This window comes from Carettochelys insculpta, chromosome 1 (assembly GCF_033958435.1).
Source record: "Carettochelys insculpta isolate YL-2023 chromosome 1, ASM3395843v1, whole genome shotgun sequence".
Taxonomy (NCBI): domain Eukaryota; kingdom Metazoa; phylum Chordata; order Testudines; family Carettochelyidae; genus Carettochelys; species Carettochelys insculpta.
The window spans coordinates 147976794-147993946 of NC_134137.1; the positions used below are offsets into that span (position 1 = coordinate 147976794).

At 41.2% G+C, this 17153-nt stretch overlaps 1 protein-coding gene across 3 annotated transcripts in view; it reads left to right on the forward strand.

The window, feature by feature from the left end:
• The first annotated feature begins 69 nt into the window (after nt 1–69).
• OFD1 (OFD1 centriole and centriolar satellite protein) overlaps nt 70–17153 on the forward strand; it is a 50731-nt gene continuing 33647 nt past the window's right edge. The window contains exons 1-9 of one of the 3 annotated variants that reach the window (XM_074993094.1): nt 70–758; nt 1956–2156; nt 2788–2856; nt 3708–3738; nt 4167–4274; nt 5606–5742; nt 12456–12629; nt 15524–15630; nt 16391–16510. In XM_074993094.1, the coding sequence (XP_074849195.1) occupies nt 675–758; nt 1956–2156; nt 2788–2856; nt 3708–3738; nt 4167–4274; nt 5606–5742; nt 12456–12629; nt 15524–15630; nt 16391–16510 (1031 nt within the window). In that variant the 5' untranslated portion in view covers nt 70–674. The remainder of the gene's footprint in view (nt 759–1955; nt 2157–2787; nt 2857–3707; nt 3739–4166; nt 4275–5605; nt 5743–12455; nt 12630–15523; nt 15631–16390; nt 16511–17153) is intronic. The other 2 variants (XM_074993081.1, XM_074993105.1) reach the window with 2 other exon arrangements.

Below are 17153 nucleotides of genomic sequence, written 5' to 3' on the forward strand. Positions count from 1 at the left end.
GATGATGGCGTCATCAACCACGGCGCTCGCGGGTAAACGCCCAGCGGCTCTCGCGAGAGCGGTCGAACGAAGACGGTGGCGGTTGGTAACGGCTGAGTCGCGAAGAGGGGCTGTGGGAAGCATCGCTGCGGTTTGGCGAGGTGACTTGCGCAGTGGCGCGCTCGTCCCTCCCTTTCTCGGCCGCCCCTGCTGGGCGTGCGGCTCCGTAGTTGAAGCACCGGGGCGGCTGCATCTCCGCCGTGCCAGCGCGAGCAGTGCTGGTTCGGGCCGGGCGAGTCCGAACACGGCCGTTCCTCGTCTGAGTCCGAGTCTCGGCCCCGCCCTTGCCCGGGGATCGGCGCTTAAGGAAGCATCCGCCTCTCGGGACGCCGCCTCTCCTTCTGAGTGCCGCCGAGCCGGTGTAGCGGGGGCAGGGCGCCTCCCGGGAGTGGCGGTGGTTGGTGACACTTTTGCTCAGGATGTCTTCTGCCGAGATTGAAGCGTTGTCTCAGGACGAGCTCCGGAAAAGACTGTATCAGACCTTTAAGAGCCGAGGTGTGCTGGACACACTGAAGGTGTGCGCTTTGTTTTAAGCTGGGGATCCCTGACACTTCTCTCAGGCCCAGAGAGCAATAGGCGTCAGAGACGTCCATGCGAGACAAACCTTTCGCTACGTGGTCTTTTTGTCCAAGAAAATGCATGTTTTGACCCAGTCCTGCAAGCCAATCTTTGGGGAACTTCATTTGAATGGAGACCTGCCACACGCAGCAGGGTTTCACGTAGGTGCTAATAGCTATCTCCACAGGTCGGCTTGCAGAATTCTTGTCTTTGTTAGGAATGTAGAGAATTTATATCAGGTTTAGAAACATTTACCTGATACTTGTTTACTTTTTCAGTTAAACCCACCAGCCAAAGTGAAAATACTGGTGCTGCCACACATGCCCCCATGCTGTTTTAAGGATTAAATATTCCATTTTTGCTTCATAATCTAATAATAAAATACTTAGTTTAAAATTTTAACCTATTACTTATCCTTTTTATGCTCGTACTCTTCCTGATTTCATGATATGGTTCTGCTTGAATGTTGAGTTGAACTGTCAGCCATAATCATTTGTCATTTGATGGGTTCCTGTTACGCCACAAGGCGCTGATGGCCTGAAAGTCTAATTTTGGGACAGACTTTATGCACCAATATAATGGGTCTGCCTCTGGGCCACTTTCACCGTTTGGTCGGTGGAATTTTTTTGTCTTGGATGTTAAAAACACCCAGAGAATGGTGTTAGCTGGAAAGTTTGCACACTTTCACAACTTGCCTGTGAATCTGACATATAATGTTGCTTTATGAAATCCCTTGCCTGACAAACTCGTGCAGGGGCAAAGAGACAGCCCTGCCTGATAGCAGATACTTATTTAAAAGGTGCTGACATCTAGTTCTCAAGATGCATGTAGGCACTGGTTCCCTTCTGCAGCTTGCTAATCGAATCCAGCAGGGTGGATTGGGACACCTATATCCTGTAAGACATGCCATCGTACGACTTCATCCACTGAGTCACATGCAGCCTTAAGATCAATATATGCCATATGCAATTTTTTTTGAGTTCTCTGTGTATCTTGAACAACAAGCAAAGGGGAAAGCAGTGAAATATAATTTTAAAACTTAAATTACGTTTTGGCAGAAGTTTGAGAATCATAGAAGTGTATGTCTTTTGGAGGAGAATAAACAGGTCATCTTAGCCTCATTTCTCATAATATTTGTCGTGGAAATTAAAGACCACCTAGGTGCCTTTTAATAACCATGAGGATAACCTTGGAGTCCTGAGCTGTTTTCAAAGATTTAAACAAAATAGCCTGAAATGAGAATTTGTTTGCTTTTGTATGTTTACATCACATTTTTAATATGCTAGATCTATGTGGCTTTAGGAAAGCAAAAGTGTCCACCATTTTCTTTTTTTATTGAATTTCTATTATTTTAACAGACACAGCTCCGAAACCAGCTAATCCATGAACTGATGCATCCAATTTTAAGTGGAGAACTTCAGCCACGACCTGTGTCCAGTCAAGGCAGTTCATTGTTACTTGGTGCTTCCAACAGCCTAGTGGCAGATCACCTGCGTAGTTGTGGCTATGAGTATTCACTTTCTGTTTTCTATCCAGAAAGTGGGTTAGAAAAGGGGAAGGTGAGCACTGTAACTTACTATGCTAGGGATGTATAGTATGGTATGGTATGATATGAGATTATATTCATACAGGACTTTGTAATCCTTTATGAAGCCTTCTAATATAATTTTTAGAATCTTCCTTTAGTGCAAAGGAAGAGCCAAAGATTTGCATAGTAATGTCAAGGTTTGTCAGTTGCATATTAGTTTGAAGTTTTTAGTCCAAATTTATAGCTGTTCAGTCCCCAGGTAAAGGAGTTCTTCACTTGATCTGTAGTGTTTCATTGGTATTATGCATATTCTAGAGATGGGAAATGTGCGGTAACTCTGTATTCTAAAAGACAGTATTGATTCAAACAGATAAGTGGGTTATAGTTTTTTTATTTCAACAAGCACAATGTGCCAGAGTACCTGTTCTTTGACTAGAATGTGCGTGAGCTGTGGAATTGGGCATTACCCCAAGAGATATCCCTGGCTGCTGCTTAGCTCACAGATGATAGGAAATGGGAAGGCTAAAGCCCTGTTTCACTAAATTTGTGTTTATGAATTGGTTGAGCACATCCAAGGTGGCTGTCTGATCCCAATAGAGGAAAAAATGTCTTGTAATGTTCTTAAAATGTTTATTATTATTTTTCCTTCTCTTTTAAAAAAGGTGCTTAATGTGCAAGATCTTCTGCAGCTAATTAGGATCAATCCAAAATCCAGTCTTTACAAATCATTGGTAACATTTTTGATTCTGTAACTCTTACTTAATTATGACTTACTAGAAGATTTATCCAGTGTTGTGTGGGTCTTTCTAGGCAAGGGTGTGGGAGGTGTACAGGAGCCTGGGCAGGGGCTTGGAAATGTGAAGAGCTCAGAGCTGAGGGTCTGGGGATGCAGGAGTCAGGGCAGGGGTTGCGGGGACTCAGGGCTGCTGGTGGGGGGGGTGCAGGAGTTAAGGAGTGAAGGAATTAGAGCAGGGGGCTGGGAGGTGTGTGTTTGCGGGTGCTTGAGTCAGGGGTTGCACTACCCTGATAGCTCTTCCCAGTCAGTGGCTGCTTCTGAGGGGTATGGCTGCTGATTGGTGGAGCTCACCTCCTTCTCTGGTGCTGTTGCTGAGGTTGGGGCAGATGGGTTTGGAGGCATGGGTGCTGCTTTTCTGTGCCAGTGGCTTGCAGTATGGAGATCCCTGGCCCCAGCTGGCCAGTCTCTTCCTGGTGTGGCTGCCCCCCACATCAGATGGTCACTTTGCAGTGAAAACTCTCCGCTGTACTTGCTGCTACTAGTGGTCATTACAGAGCACAACTGTCCCTCCTATCAGACCCCTCCCTTTCCATGTTATGGAAAAAAATCGAATTCTAGGTACATCAGATTTTCCTGGCACAATGAAAACCTGACCTTGCTTTAAGTTATGATTAGAGGAAGCTGCATACCAAATTTGGTGGTCCTAGCTGTTACCGTTCAGGAGGAGTTGTGGAACAGACTGACTGACTCATGGACATACATGCACAAACTCTCTAAAATATATAGAGATATAGAATAGATGATTGACTACATGGAGTAATAATTTTATCTTTGTTTCCTTAACAGACTTCAGGAGCTCAAAAAGAGAACAAAAAAGGTATACCATATCTACACACCAGACATATGAGTTGTCTTCCCCAATATGTCTCCCTTTTTCCTTGGTAGCTTAATTTATGACAACAAATGAACCATAAAGGTTCTTTGATTATACCTAGATATTGAATACATTTGATTAGTTTTGGTTGATGTACATTTGATTAAATGTTTTTAAGTCATTTATTATTTGAGGTAGTGATTCTTCTGCTTCTGGTCAGGGCGAACTTTTTGATTGTGGAGTTCCTGAGCATCTTTGTTTTTAATATGGTTGATAGAATTTTTATGTTGGTTTTATTGAATAATTTCTTATCTTCTCTGGCAATAATTTTATCTTTGCAACTTAGTTTTTTCTTTGTGTAGCAAGTTATTTTGCCTTCAAAATTCAATTGTTGTGGAAGAGAAAAGTAAGCAATTTTCCGTATTTCTAAGGTTTTCTTATACAGATGTTAATGGAACTGACAGAGCATCACCTGTATAAGGAAAGGCGCAACACAGAAACTCAAACAACCTCACTACCACCTTACAGAGAATCTCTTGGTAAGCGGAACTTTCATAAACTATTTTCCTCATTTCATTACATTATCCATTTAGCCCTTCCCCATGCTTAAAGTAATAATGGACATTAGACTGCATTTCTCCTTGGTATTCTGAGATAAGCCGTGGGAAGTGTAAGAAAGTTTCATTGTGTTTTAGATCTTCAGTTCAAATACCTTTCTATGTATTAAACTGATACTTAAACAAATCCATGCATCCATCCTAGATTTATTGTTCTTAGTATTACATGCGCAAAAAGCATATGCCTAAAATTCAATTTAAGGAAATATGTAATTAAAGTTGTTTGTGAGATTTTTTTTGAACATTTTTCATTTTTTGGGAGGAGGTTGAAAACATCATTTAATTGAAAACTAAACTTTTTCAAGGAAAATATCATTTTTAAGGAATTATTCCTCAGGTTCAAAATAGAATATATGCTCAAAACAAGAGAGAACCTTCTAAGAGTAGTCAATAGCTGAGTAGTAAAGGTTCTCCTACATCTGTGACCTCTCATGTGAGTTCCTTAACTGTTGACCCGTTAGCTCTGTGTGTGTGTGCGTGCGCACGCACGTACATACATACATCTTTTTCTTGTTTCTCTGTGGAAATAGCTAAAGATCTCAGTTTTGCCCCGCTGCAGAACAAGGTAGTTTTTGAGGCCTTGAAAATTGTTGTTGGACATGAGTCATTTTTGTTATAATATAATCAATAATTGCTTCCAATGCCAAAAATTATGTAGGACAAAACAGAAATTGAACATACTTGTAATTACATTCCTATAAGTGGTCGAGTAGATTTGTTCATTGGAATGCATGGCTGTTTAAAGTTTGGTTGTACAATAAAATGTATAGGCATCTCTTTGAAATTAGAGCTTCATGTTTGCCTTAGTAGCTGATGAGATTTTGAATCAAGATGTAACATGCAGCAGTTGTGGGGCAGGAAGTATGTGCCATTTGGTTTCTTTATCACGGTTTGCCCAGTTCTCCTCAAGTGCATGTCTTCATTGGGAAAACAGTGAGAGAGGTTTACCTGCTATCCTACCCAGCTATGCTGATTGTCTTATTTTAATATCACCTCCAACTTTTTGCATGTGAAATGAGATGGACCACATGTCATAATGTGAAGTACTCAGGTGGCTTGTTTCCAACTATATTGTTTGTCTACACTTTTCAGTCTTAAGTGATCTTTTCACTGCTTCCTTGGTAGCTTTTCAGTGGAAGTTAGGCATGGGTAGTGAAAATGTACCTGGAGCCCTACAGTTTTGGGCAGGAGCAAGAGTATTACTAAATATAATGTAGTTGTGTGATGGCACTTTGCATTATCTTTTTTTATAGTGGAAAAACTTCAGCTGATTGATGAACAGTTTGCAGATCTTTATCCCCAGCATCGGAAATCTGAGTCGTTAGAAGTGAAACTCACTGAATATCGAAAAGAAATAGAGGAGCAGCTTCAAGCAGAAATGTCTGAAAAGGTATAACCCAGAAATAAATGGCCATAGATATTTGGGGTAGGATGTATTCATTTTATTTTGCAAACTTGTAAGGCTTCTAATAATTTGAATCAGCAAATATGCTAATTTGCTATAAATGCAAAAATACATATTCTCTGTTGGGGCTAAAGGCTGGGAAATGGAATCACAAGTCCACCCAGTTACCATACTATAGATAGTATAGTGTACATGTAACAAGAAACATAGAAATGGAAAATATTACATGTGCGCATGATGGTTGCAACACTGGTGTATAAATAAAAAGTTTTCTGTGAAATATCTCTGAAATACAGGGACTTTCATTAGGTTGTGCTAAAAATGTGGTCCACCATATCTTAATGTCATGGTGAAAATAAAAGGCACTCAGAATAAATATGTTATAATAAATATGTTATAACCCAAAAATAATTGAGTACAATTACCTCAAGTTTAACAAAATAAAAAGTTCCTTGGAACATTATATCTAAAACAGATCCTTTACAGCTGCTGTTAAACTCATGCCTACAATAAGCAAATTTCTTATAATTTTGGTGTCTTGTTTATATTTGAATTAGTGGCAGCAGAAGTGGGGAATTTGTGTGTGTAATTCCCCAATGTAGATGTGATCTTACTGTTACTAAAGGTTTGGGCAAGTTTTGATGTAGACATTTATGCACTATTTTAGTTAAATTGGTGCAACCCTCGGTGCAAACCTTAAATCAGTTTAAAAAATGTATTACAATAAGTTAACTAAAATTGGTTACTTAGTATTAGCTGTTTATAAACAATTTTAAGAGTGTCTACACTTGGGGTTGCACACAGCTTAATTAAGGCTCTATGTAGACTACAAGATAAAATCGAATTTAGAGACATTAGCTCGATATTAAAACATCACTGTCATCAGAGTTAATACTATTAGCTTGATTTTATTGAGCCGTTACACTGATGATAAAATGTTGATATTACGGGATGGGTATAGCGTCAATTTCAAATTTAAAACCTCATATAAAGGCTAGTCTGTAAATGCCATATCGTTAATTTGAATTAATTAACCTCTAGAAGTGTCTCATATGTATCCCACAAAGCTACACGGTGACCCTCCATTTATGGCCTCTTCCTTGTGCACTGCTCTCCATCCAGTTGCACAGGAAACCTGCGAATTTTTGATTGAATTTTGAATTAAAATTTGAATTGGAATTCAGCAGTGACCAAGCCTGCAAAGATAAAGGGCACCCATTATGAAAAAATTCCTTTGCCCATTGCATGGCACCGCATCAGGAGCCATTGTACCACATCGGTAACAATTTCATTATTAGCCCTCTACTACAATTGTGAGCACTCAGGGTAGTGATCTGCCTAGTAATTCTCAGGGTCTCAAGAGAGCCCCAGGATGGACCCATCAGGAGATTTTGGATCTTCTTGAAATTTGGGGAGACCAGTCGGTGGCGAATAGACTTCAGGTGGCCAAGAGAAGTGCAGCAATCTATGATCAGATGTCTCACAAGATGATTGCCTAAGGTTACTCCTGGGACTCAATGCAGTGCTGGATGAAGGTGAAAGAACTCCAGAACGCCTATCAAAGAGTCTGGGAAGCCAACCAGCAGTCTGGGGCAGCTCCACAGACCTGCAGGTGTTATCCACAGCTGCACATGCTTAGGGGGAGCCACCCCACCACAGAGGCCAGTCTTAATTATGATGCTTTTGGAGGCCCTTGCATGGAGTTAGGGTGAGCCCAGGGAGCTCGGTGTCCCAGCAGAACAGGGCAGTGGAAATGTGGAAGGAGGCAATGAGCAGGGGCTAAGGAAGTTCTTCTAGACAGCCCGGAGCTCTTCACTATAGACCTGAAACTGGTCTCCTCCATGGCATTCCCCGTCCATGCTGGTTATCTCCACAGTGGTCCCTGGGCCTCCTGGAGCAAGCTGTTCAAGTGAGCATTTATTCTGCATGCTAGAAGGAAGTTGGTATAGATAGGGGGTTGTGTATGGGTACAGGTTTGCTATGGTTCTGTGCCCCTCAGAACAGCATGTTAGTGCTTCTTGGAATAGAGGGCTTCTCCTTTTTGGAGAGCTCCTTGAAGGCCTCATCCAGGCACTCTTGTATTTTTTTTCACAAGGTTCTTGTGCAGTCCTGACTTTTATTGTGGCTTGCACTGAAGCACACCTTGCCACTCCAGGCAACCAGACAGCGATCTGGTGTCATGGTACCTCACAGCATTTCAGCAAATTTTCCAGGCTTTTCGTCACACAACATGAACAGGTGTTCTTTGTCCATATGTTAGTTTTAGGAGGGTGATGTCTTCTTTGGCAACCTTCAAAAGCATGGGAATTTGCATCGTATTCTTTTAACGTGCTTCTTGCCCCTTTACATTTGCCTGCAACTCCGTTCCCTAACCCCCCAACGCAGTTTGCAGGCTCTATGGGGCTTCTCTTCTCCCATGTTTCTTTTCTGCCACCATTTATTTTCATTTTTCAGGAATCCCCCGCACCGCATGGCTGCCAGGCTCTCTGGATTGTCTCCACCTAGGCCCTGCCTATGTCCCTTTCCACCCAAAATTTCTTTTTATTTTACAGGAATTCCCTGTGCCCCACAGATGCTGGGGTCTTCGGGTTGTCTCCACCCCTGAGTCCCTTTCCACCCAGCATTTCTTTTCATTTTTCAGGAATCCCCCTTGCCCTGCAGGTGATGGGCTCTGATGGGTGTCTCTCCTCCTATGTCCCTTTCCACCCAGCATTTCTTTGGATTATTTGTTTATTTTTTACATTAGTTTCATTGTACATCGAACTCCCCCATGCAGCCATTCAGGCGGCTGTAAAGGAACCATTCACCTCAATCCCCTCTGCATGGCTTGATCATTGGGGAGGATTGCTCCAGGAATGGCCAAAAATTTTTTTCCCCTGCCCCAGGACACCTGGCATCTTCCCCGGCTTTGCAGACCTCACCTTCCCCCCAAAAAGCAGACAATTGCTTATAACTTAGCATGTCCACAAAGAAATGTGCTGGATAAGTGATGGCAGAGGATGTATTGTGAAATGCATGTTGACTATCCCATCCTTGGTAAGCCTTTAGCAGCTTTAAAAAAGGCAGCTTTCCCTGATAGTAGACATTGAGACCCATTCATTACATTTGAAAGCACATTATGTGAATGGTATCTTAATTTTGGCCTTCGCTTTCCAGAGGCAATTCCCAGCATAGGAGAGAGGAACAGAAGGAGAAAGAGGTGCAAGCAGGATGTTATCCTGCAGCACGTGGAGTGGAATGAAGCAGAGCACAAGCTGACAAAGAACACTGCTCAGTGGCATCATAGTATATAGCTCAGTGGTGTCAGAGTTAAGCTGAGTTTCAGCAGAGAATGCTTGATTTCCACAGCAACAAGCGTCAAAGCAGAGTGAGGCCGTGGCAAAGCTTATAACGGCAGTTACGGAGCAAACTGTGGTCCTGTGCTCCCTTCTGCACCTGCAGAGGGACTCCCAACACAGTAGTGCAGGACTTGAGACCTGCTGCCTGGAGTTCCCGGAGGAGAGATTGCCCACCCCCTGTCATTGCGGTCCCTGCATGCGGGGAGGGAGGGCAAGAATAGCCTGTTGCTCCAGGCTCAAGGGCTACTGCAAAAAGCTATTCAGGCACCCTGGAGAAGATTCCTTTCCCCTGCCACTGACACCTTTCCTTCCCCCCAAAATAAAATCATTCTTTTGAGCTTGGTGTGATTTTTGTGGAGTGTAGGAGTGGTAGGGAACACAAATCATAGGGGGGGTTGGGGGAGGGCAGTAGGCACAGCTGCTCAGCGATACTCCCAGGTCTTCAGCAGACACATGGCTGACAGAAGCAGGTGGTTTGGGGGAGGGCTGAATGCACAGCTGCCCAGTGATACTCCCAGGTCTGCAGTGGACGCACAGCTGAGGGAACCCAGGCAGTTTGGAGGAGGGCTGATGGTATGACTGCCCAGCAATACTCCCAAGTCTGCATTGGATGTGTGGCTGAGGGAACCAGGCGGTTTGGGGGAGGGCTGAAAGCATAGCTGCGTGCAGCATGCATTCTGTGTACTGCAACTTAACCCCCCGCCCCACCAAGTAAAAGGATTAATTCATTAAGACGCAGTATGATTTATTGGTAGCATGTGCGTTAGATCATTCAGTGAAGCTATGTTTTAAAGGGTCCCTTATTGCTGCTGCCTCAGCATGGTTACTGGTGGATGATTGTGTATGTGGTTGCAAGTAAGCCCTGCCTGTGGCCTGAGCTTCGGAATTCCCAATGGACAGGAAAGTCTACTGCCTGGATTCACAAATTTGCACAAAATAGCGCACGCTGTAATAACGGTAGGCACATTGGTTTCAGAAAGATCCAAACGGGTCAGTAAACATCTGAACCTCACTTTTAAGCTGCCTCATTCAACCACCATTCTGCACCTGCTGAGACTGTGATTGATGTTTTCCTTGCTGGGGTCAAGGGCTCCTGTGCAGACTTCGTAAGGCAAAGGAGCCGGAGGGTAAGCAGGGTCACCCAATATAACAATAGGCATCTCCATGTCGCCAGTCATGATTTTCTGACTGGGGGGAAAAAGGTCACATCCCGGAGCTTTCTGCACAGGCCAGAATTTCAGAAGATGCGCACATTGTGAACACTCCCTGACCATCCAACGTTAACTTTAGTGAAACGACCATTGTGATCTACCAATCCCTGCAACACCATAGAGAAGTCCTCCTTTCTGTTTATGTACTCAGAGGCCAGACGGTCCAGTGCCATATTGGAGATGTGCGTGCCATCTGTTGCCCCACCACGGTTAGGAATCCCCTGGACAGCAAAGCCATCCACTATAGCCTGTACATCTCCAAGGGTCACAGTCTTCCTGAGGAGACTCCAACAGATTGCATGGGCCACCTCCATCACCATGGACCCCACTGTAGATCTGCCCACCCTGAATTGATTTGCCACTGACAAGTAACTGTTGGGCATGGCGAACTTCCACAGTGTGATTGCCACTTGTGTTGCTGTGCTTCAGGGCAGGGGCCAGAACATCACAAAGTTTTGTCAAAGTGGACTTTTGCATGTGAAAGTTCAGCACCCACTGCTGGTGTGGTTCCACCAGTGTGCGCTGGTCTCCCAAGTCCAAAACTGCCGCTGCACTGTCAGCAGTGCATCCAGGGCAGCCAGCAGCTCTGAGTTCTAAGATCACAGTTGGGAGATTTGCTCTTCCAAACCATTGTCGTCATTGTCTTTATGATAGTGAACTGTTAGTGAGCTTTGTAATTGCAAAATTGCATGACTGCCCGTGTGGTTGCTGAAATGATGTGTGCTGTGAGTTGAAGCATTTGGGGATCCATGCTTGTGCTGGAAAGCCTCAGGAGGAAATAGCGCAATCTCCAGTTCGTCTTTGTGCAGTTGCTGTTGTGCTGAATTTTGGGACAGTGCTTCGCATTCTGGGATTCAAACATGAAATGCCCACAACAACCTGGGCTAAGGAGCTGTGGGATAGGTACTCACAATATAATGCTTGTGCTGTTGAACTTGATAGGGTAATGGGGATGCGGAAATTCAACACAGAAAAAAGGTGGGTTGAATTTCATGAAACTTTGTGGACACCTAATTTGAATGCTTAATGATGAGGTTAAAAATCAAATTTATTAAAAATTAAATTTATCTTGTAGTATAGACATAGTGAAAGCCAGTGCAAGTTTGCATAGACATAGACTCTAATTCCCTGGCCAGAGGTCCTGGGCTATGCTGTTTTCCTACCTAACTTCTTTCTTCTAGCATCAAATTTTTTTCCTCATGTATTTTTATTTAGTACTCCTGTTCATTCTCGCTATCGTTTGCACTCTCTCTCATCCATTTTTTTCTTTTTTCTCATATGCAATCTTGCAATCCCATTTATTTTCTTTTCCACCCACTCTCACATTTTATCTTCCCTCTACAGAAGTGGTCCTTCTTTTTTTCTACACACTCAAACAGACCTTAAGTCTTCCATTTGTATTCATGCCATTTTCCAGTTGTGCTCACAAATCCCTGGTTGAAGGCGACTCCTCTTTTTATGGGGTCATATCTGTTCTATGCCCAAAAGATTGATTTTCAGTGTGCCTGAGCAGTTAAAAGCAGGACTGCTTCTGCCTTTGGCTCCAACACCAGACAAACGTGGGTTCTTTGGGAATGAAGTGAAAATGCAGAGCCATTCACAAGAGGAATTAGGGAATGTGGCATTCTTTATTTGCTAGCCAGGGTGCATCAGGTTTGAGAGTGGAACATTTATGTAACTCCTTTACCTCATCTCTTGCTCTGTTCCCAGCCATCTCAGTTTCCTTGCTGTATGTACAGGAGTGAATGTAAAAAACAAAAACAAAACAAAAAAACCCCCAGTTTTTGGAGGCTTTAAGCACAGAGGGCAGTGGTAACCCATGTAGTGTAATATGTATTATATCTAATTTGCTTATGTCTAAAAGTACTATTATAAATATGTAGGATATCAATCATATATGCTTCAAAGGTGCTTGGTCACAGAGAAGTTTACATACTTTAATTAAACGTTGTAATCTTTTTAGTCAGACATTATTGTATAGTTTGTCAAAGGGAATTTACAACAGTTCAATGATTAACAGTGTAAATAAGTGATTTGCAAGGAAGTGGATATGTCTTGAACATCAAATATAACCCAGCAAAAATGATTATTTATCTTTTCGTGATTGAGTGAGGGATATTTACTTTGTTTTTGCTCTTATGTGTGACAGTTACAACATTTCAAAGAAGTTGAAATAGCAAAAATTAGGATGGAAGAGAGAGCACGGTGCCAAAAAGAAGTCTCTGATTTGCGTCGAGACTTTGAAAGGACAAACCAAGCCAAGTCTGAAGCTCTGATTGCTCGTGAAAAGAATGCAATTGAAAGACTTCAAAAACAACAGGAGGTAATGCTTAAAAATAACTGGATTCTGTACTATGTGGTTCAGGGAGCTAATGACATTGCCCTTGGGAGGATCTTTTTAGAAATATTCATTTAGCTGGATTATAAGTGAAGAAGAGCTCAATAGTTCTGCTTTAGTCTTACATCAGGAAAGCACCTTACAGATAGGCATGTTTAGTGATTTCAGGTCCTCGGTGACAATGGTGATGAGTTTTTATAAATATGTAAATAGACGGGAGTAGCAGCGGTGCTGCAGATGAAAACTGAAATGTAATAGCTGTTCTTCTATGTATGAATCCCTATTCTCCTTTTAGGTCAGTGTTGGGCAAACTGTGATCCGTCTGGGTAATCTGCTCATAGGTCACAAGACAGTTTTTGGATGTTGACGTTGTAGTCTGTTTTGAGATCCTATATTGAGTGTATAAATATGTAAGACAAGTCAACCATATATGCTTCAATGGGAGGTTCAGCAAACTCGGGGGGCAGCAGGTTGCCTACTCCTGTTTGAGAGTATTGAGGATTTTTTTAAATGGCAGTCCCATATAGCTATTTAACAGGTTTTTCTTTTCTGTTTATTATGAAAGTTAGGATTTTCTGTTTTTCTTTTTGTAGCTTTCTCTTTTTTGAACTGAAGTAGAAAAAATTATAAATAAAATGGAACATAATGTTCAAGGTGTAGACATAACATTTGTGTATATAATTACATTTTTTATCTTTTTGGTCCTTGCTATACTTCTAATATATCTCATGATACAGTTTACATTTTTACCACTGTCATGCATCGATCATATGTGTGAATCCATGACTTCTCGGGATTTTTCCAAAGTTATAATTTAATTCACTGTTTTTTGGAACTCTACACGATGTTTGTGTGGTTCAGGTTGTTCTTCCCAGTGTTTTGTTACTTTTCTCTTGATTTCAAGGAATTTGCCTGCTTTCATGTTGCTGTCTTCAACCTGCTCTAAAGTAATTTTGTCTCACCTCCAGATTTTTGCCACCTTTCTGTTTTCTTCTCTTTCCAAAACATTAATATTTATAATGAGTAACACCAGTCCTAAAATGGATTTTTGAATACTCTGTTTTTGATTTCCTGCTATGTTGAAAATTAGTCATTTTATTTTTCCTCTTTTGTCTATTTTGTTTTTATGATGCATGACAAAACTTTGCCTCTCTCTGATGATTTAGTCTACTTCCTGTCCAAGTTACCTCTAAGCTGCATGACCACACAGCTGCCTAATAAGCCCCATGCAGGCGTTCAGGCTGTACCCAGGGTAGATGCTCCTCAGCCATGGCTATACTCTGCTGTGGCTGGGGGACGATGTCTCTCCCCTTCTGCAGCCAGGGCAGAGGCATACGTTCCTCTGGCCCCAGTGTCAAGGAGCTGTCCTGGCCAGGGGAGAGATGTGTTCTCCAGCCCCAGGAGCAGGGCTGGATTAAGAAAGAGAGAGGCTTTAGAGGGCACAGTTTATTCCATGCATGGACATTAAAACATAGAGGGAATACTGGTCATGTCCTTTAGAAACTTGTGTGATATCTCCCTACCTTATGCTATTACTCCCATTTTCATGAACATTAATTCAGTCATTAAAGTTCTGCATTGCAGATTTGTCAAGTTAAGCATTGTGGGTCCGAGGTGCTGTTGTCTTAAGAGACCAAGTGCTCCCTTTGTTTACTTGCTGGATTGTCCCCATAAAGAAAATCGTCAGTACCTCTGAGCCAAGGGACATTTGTATTGCACATAAAAGGTCATCTAGGGTTTTTTTTTTTGTAGAAAAAATGTAATCTAAGGAAAAGTGCTGGAGATGAAATTCCTTTTGTTACCCAAAACAAAGGAGTAGGAGATGGTGGCTGTTACAAGTTTTCCGACACTTGTACAAAACACCTGAATTGCAAATTTGATAGGACCATCTATGGCATAAAAAGGTCATTCAGTCTTCATGCTCTGAGTCTTTCTGCAGAGGCACGTAATGTGTTTCTTTTTAAAGATAAGAACCACAGAGTTTATTAGTAAGAGCCAGGCTGTAGATGTGACATCTGGTGTTGCCATCATGGTCACAGAGTAGATTTCTTGAAGATCTTGTTTGATTTGGAGACTAAACTGGAGGGAGCTGCAAATGGAACCAGTATTTTGAAGAAAGTTTTGTTTTAAAGCAATTATGCAGAGTGCATTTTTTTTCCTTAACTTGCCTTTATCGGGTGAAGGAGGAGTTAAAAATTTCTTTTCTTGATTATTTATTTGTTCTATTTATGTATTTATTTATTTATTCCAGTGTGTTCTAGCTGTGTTGGTCCAAAGATAATGGAGAGACTAGGTAGGTGATACTAATCTTTTATTAGACCAGAACTTTGTGTAAGCTTGATTGCTTTTCTTTCTCACAAACAGAAGTCAGTCTAATAAAAGTTATCATCTCACCTACCATTTCTCTTTTTATTTTTTTCTGTTTTTTGATATACTTGCTTTTTCTCTCCCAGTTTTGATAAATTCTAAAGTTTTGTATTTGTGTGTGGTAATTCTGTAAGTATTATAAATAAACAATAATTTATTTTGTGGCTTTTGAATCTGTGCAGCATACGAAAAGCTAAGTTTCCTGATAGGTAATAACTTTCAAGTGTGTTAACCTTAAATAAAATCAAATAAAGGAAGCAACCTCTGGTGACATAGCCCCTGGTTAGTGTAAATGAGTTGTTTACTGAAGCAAGCTATGAAAATAATATTTGTCAGAATCATACCAGTTCAGGAGCAAGATCTGTAACATTGATGTTTCTAATTTTTTGACCATTGGTGTCTTGTTATGCCTTGCTGCTGTTGCCGTTCTGCATGAATTTACTGAAAATTATTTTAATTTCAATTTCAACGTTTAGTATAAAAATTAATGTCAGGAATATTTTCTGTTATAGATTGAAGCAAAGGAGATTTATTCACAAAGACAAAGTCTGCTGAAAGATATTGAAATAATAAGAACAAGGGAGGCAGAACTGAAGCAAAGAATGGAAGCTTTTGAACTGTGAGTCAGACTAGGTGATTCTGTACCTTTGGTGTTACCTTGTTTGTTGAAAGCATGTCTCAAAATGGTGCAATTGTTATGAAATTGAAATTTGTTTCATTTACCTTTTAAATTTGATGTTACCTCTGAGTAATATCATAAGGCTGCATCCAACAGCATGGTTTTCCTGTTCTAAGAGGCCTACTCTGTTCTCTGCAAAAGAGTCTGGCATTACTTCAGAGAGACTAGCCAAGTGGACTTCTGCTTTGAAGTCCTTAACTAAAAAGAAAGTATGTAGTCCCAATGCCAACAAGGTAATTGTAGTGACACATTTGTATTTGTAATGTGGGCTTCACCCTGTTATATAATGCAAGTGCACATTTAATGAAATGTTTTCTTGTGCAGTTAAACCCCCCCAGAATTAATTCTTACCTGCTTTCCAGTGCTCTCTAATTTGTTAGTGTCTTGTGTGTTTTTGAGCAAGAAAGAAGAATGCTGTTTCCCCACTAACAAAAGTTACATTCTTATTCAGCCAGCAGAGGGTACTGATAGAGTAGTGAGATAAGCACGCTTTCTAAAACTGAGGAACTAAATTACATCCTTCCTGTAATACTTTATTTTCAGGAATTGCAAATACAGTTGTTTGTATAGTTGATCAATCTGTGTCTTGAACAGTACAGCTTAGTATGTTTTTCTTTTCATTTAACTTACTGAATGCTGATGGTAGACCTGAACATAATTTTAAATGCCACAAGTGTCAGTATATCTCTCATTATATTAGTACTCAGAAACTTGAAGAAGAAAAAAATAAAGCTGTTGATGATGCACTTCGACGTCGAGAAGTAGCTGTGAAGAACATTGAAGAGACTTACGATCAAAGGCTTAAGAATGAACTCCTGAAGTAATTTGATTTTTGTCTCTAATAAAGAATGCATATTTCACATAAGCTTAGAACGTGAAAAATGCTATAGGAATGATCATTGTGAATGGTAAAAAAGCAAGAAATGAATATATAAGACGTAGTGTTTTTGATTTAATCAGTTCTTTAATAAAATACGGTGAATAGATTTCATAACCAAGCAGGGTTAAAACTATTATGCCTTCTAGAAGAAGTCCACTCTGATAATCTTCTGTCCAGAAACCTATAAAATTTAACTAATTCAGACTTTCAGTCTTCCTGTCTGCGAAGGAGAAGTCATCTGAATCTGTCAGGTTCCTAGATAGGCGGATACAAAATATCATTGGTGATTTCTTTTGATGAGTGCTGAAATAATGAGTACTTTGTGGATCTGGACGCAGTCTAAATGTATGAAGCCAATATTCAGGGAGTTTCAAGGGGTCAGATGAGACACTTTTACAAGAGGAAACTTAAAGGTTTTTTTCTTTTTGAAATACAGTCTATGTGGTGCAGCCTGGTGCATGTCATAGGCCACCCTTCTCTGCTGCCCCAACTTTCTGAAAGCAAGCAAATCACAATTCTTAAAAAGTTCTTTATAAACCAATCTCTTTTTGCATTCAAGAATCCTTCTTTGCCTGGCAAGATC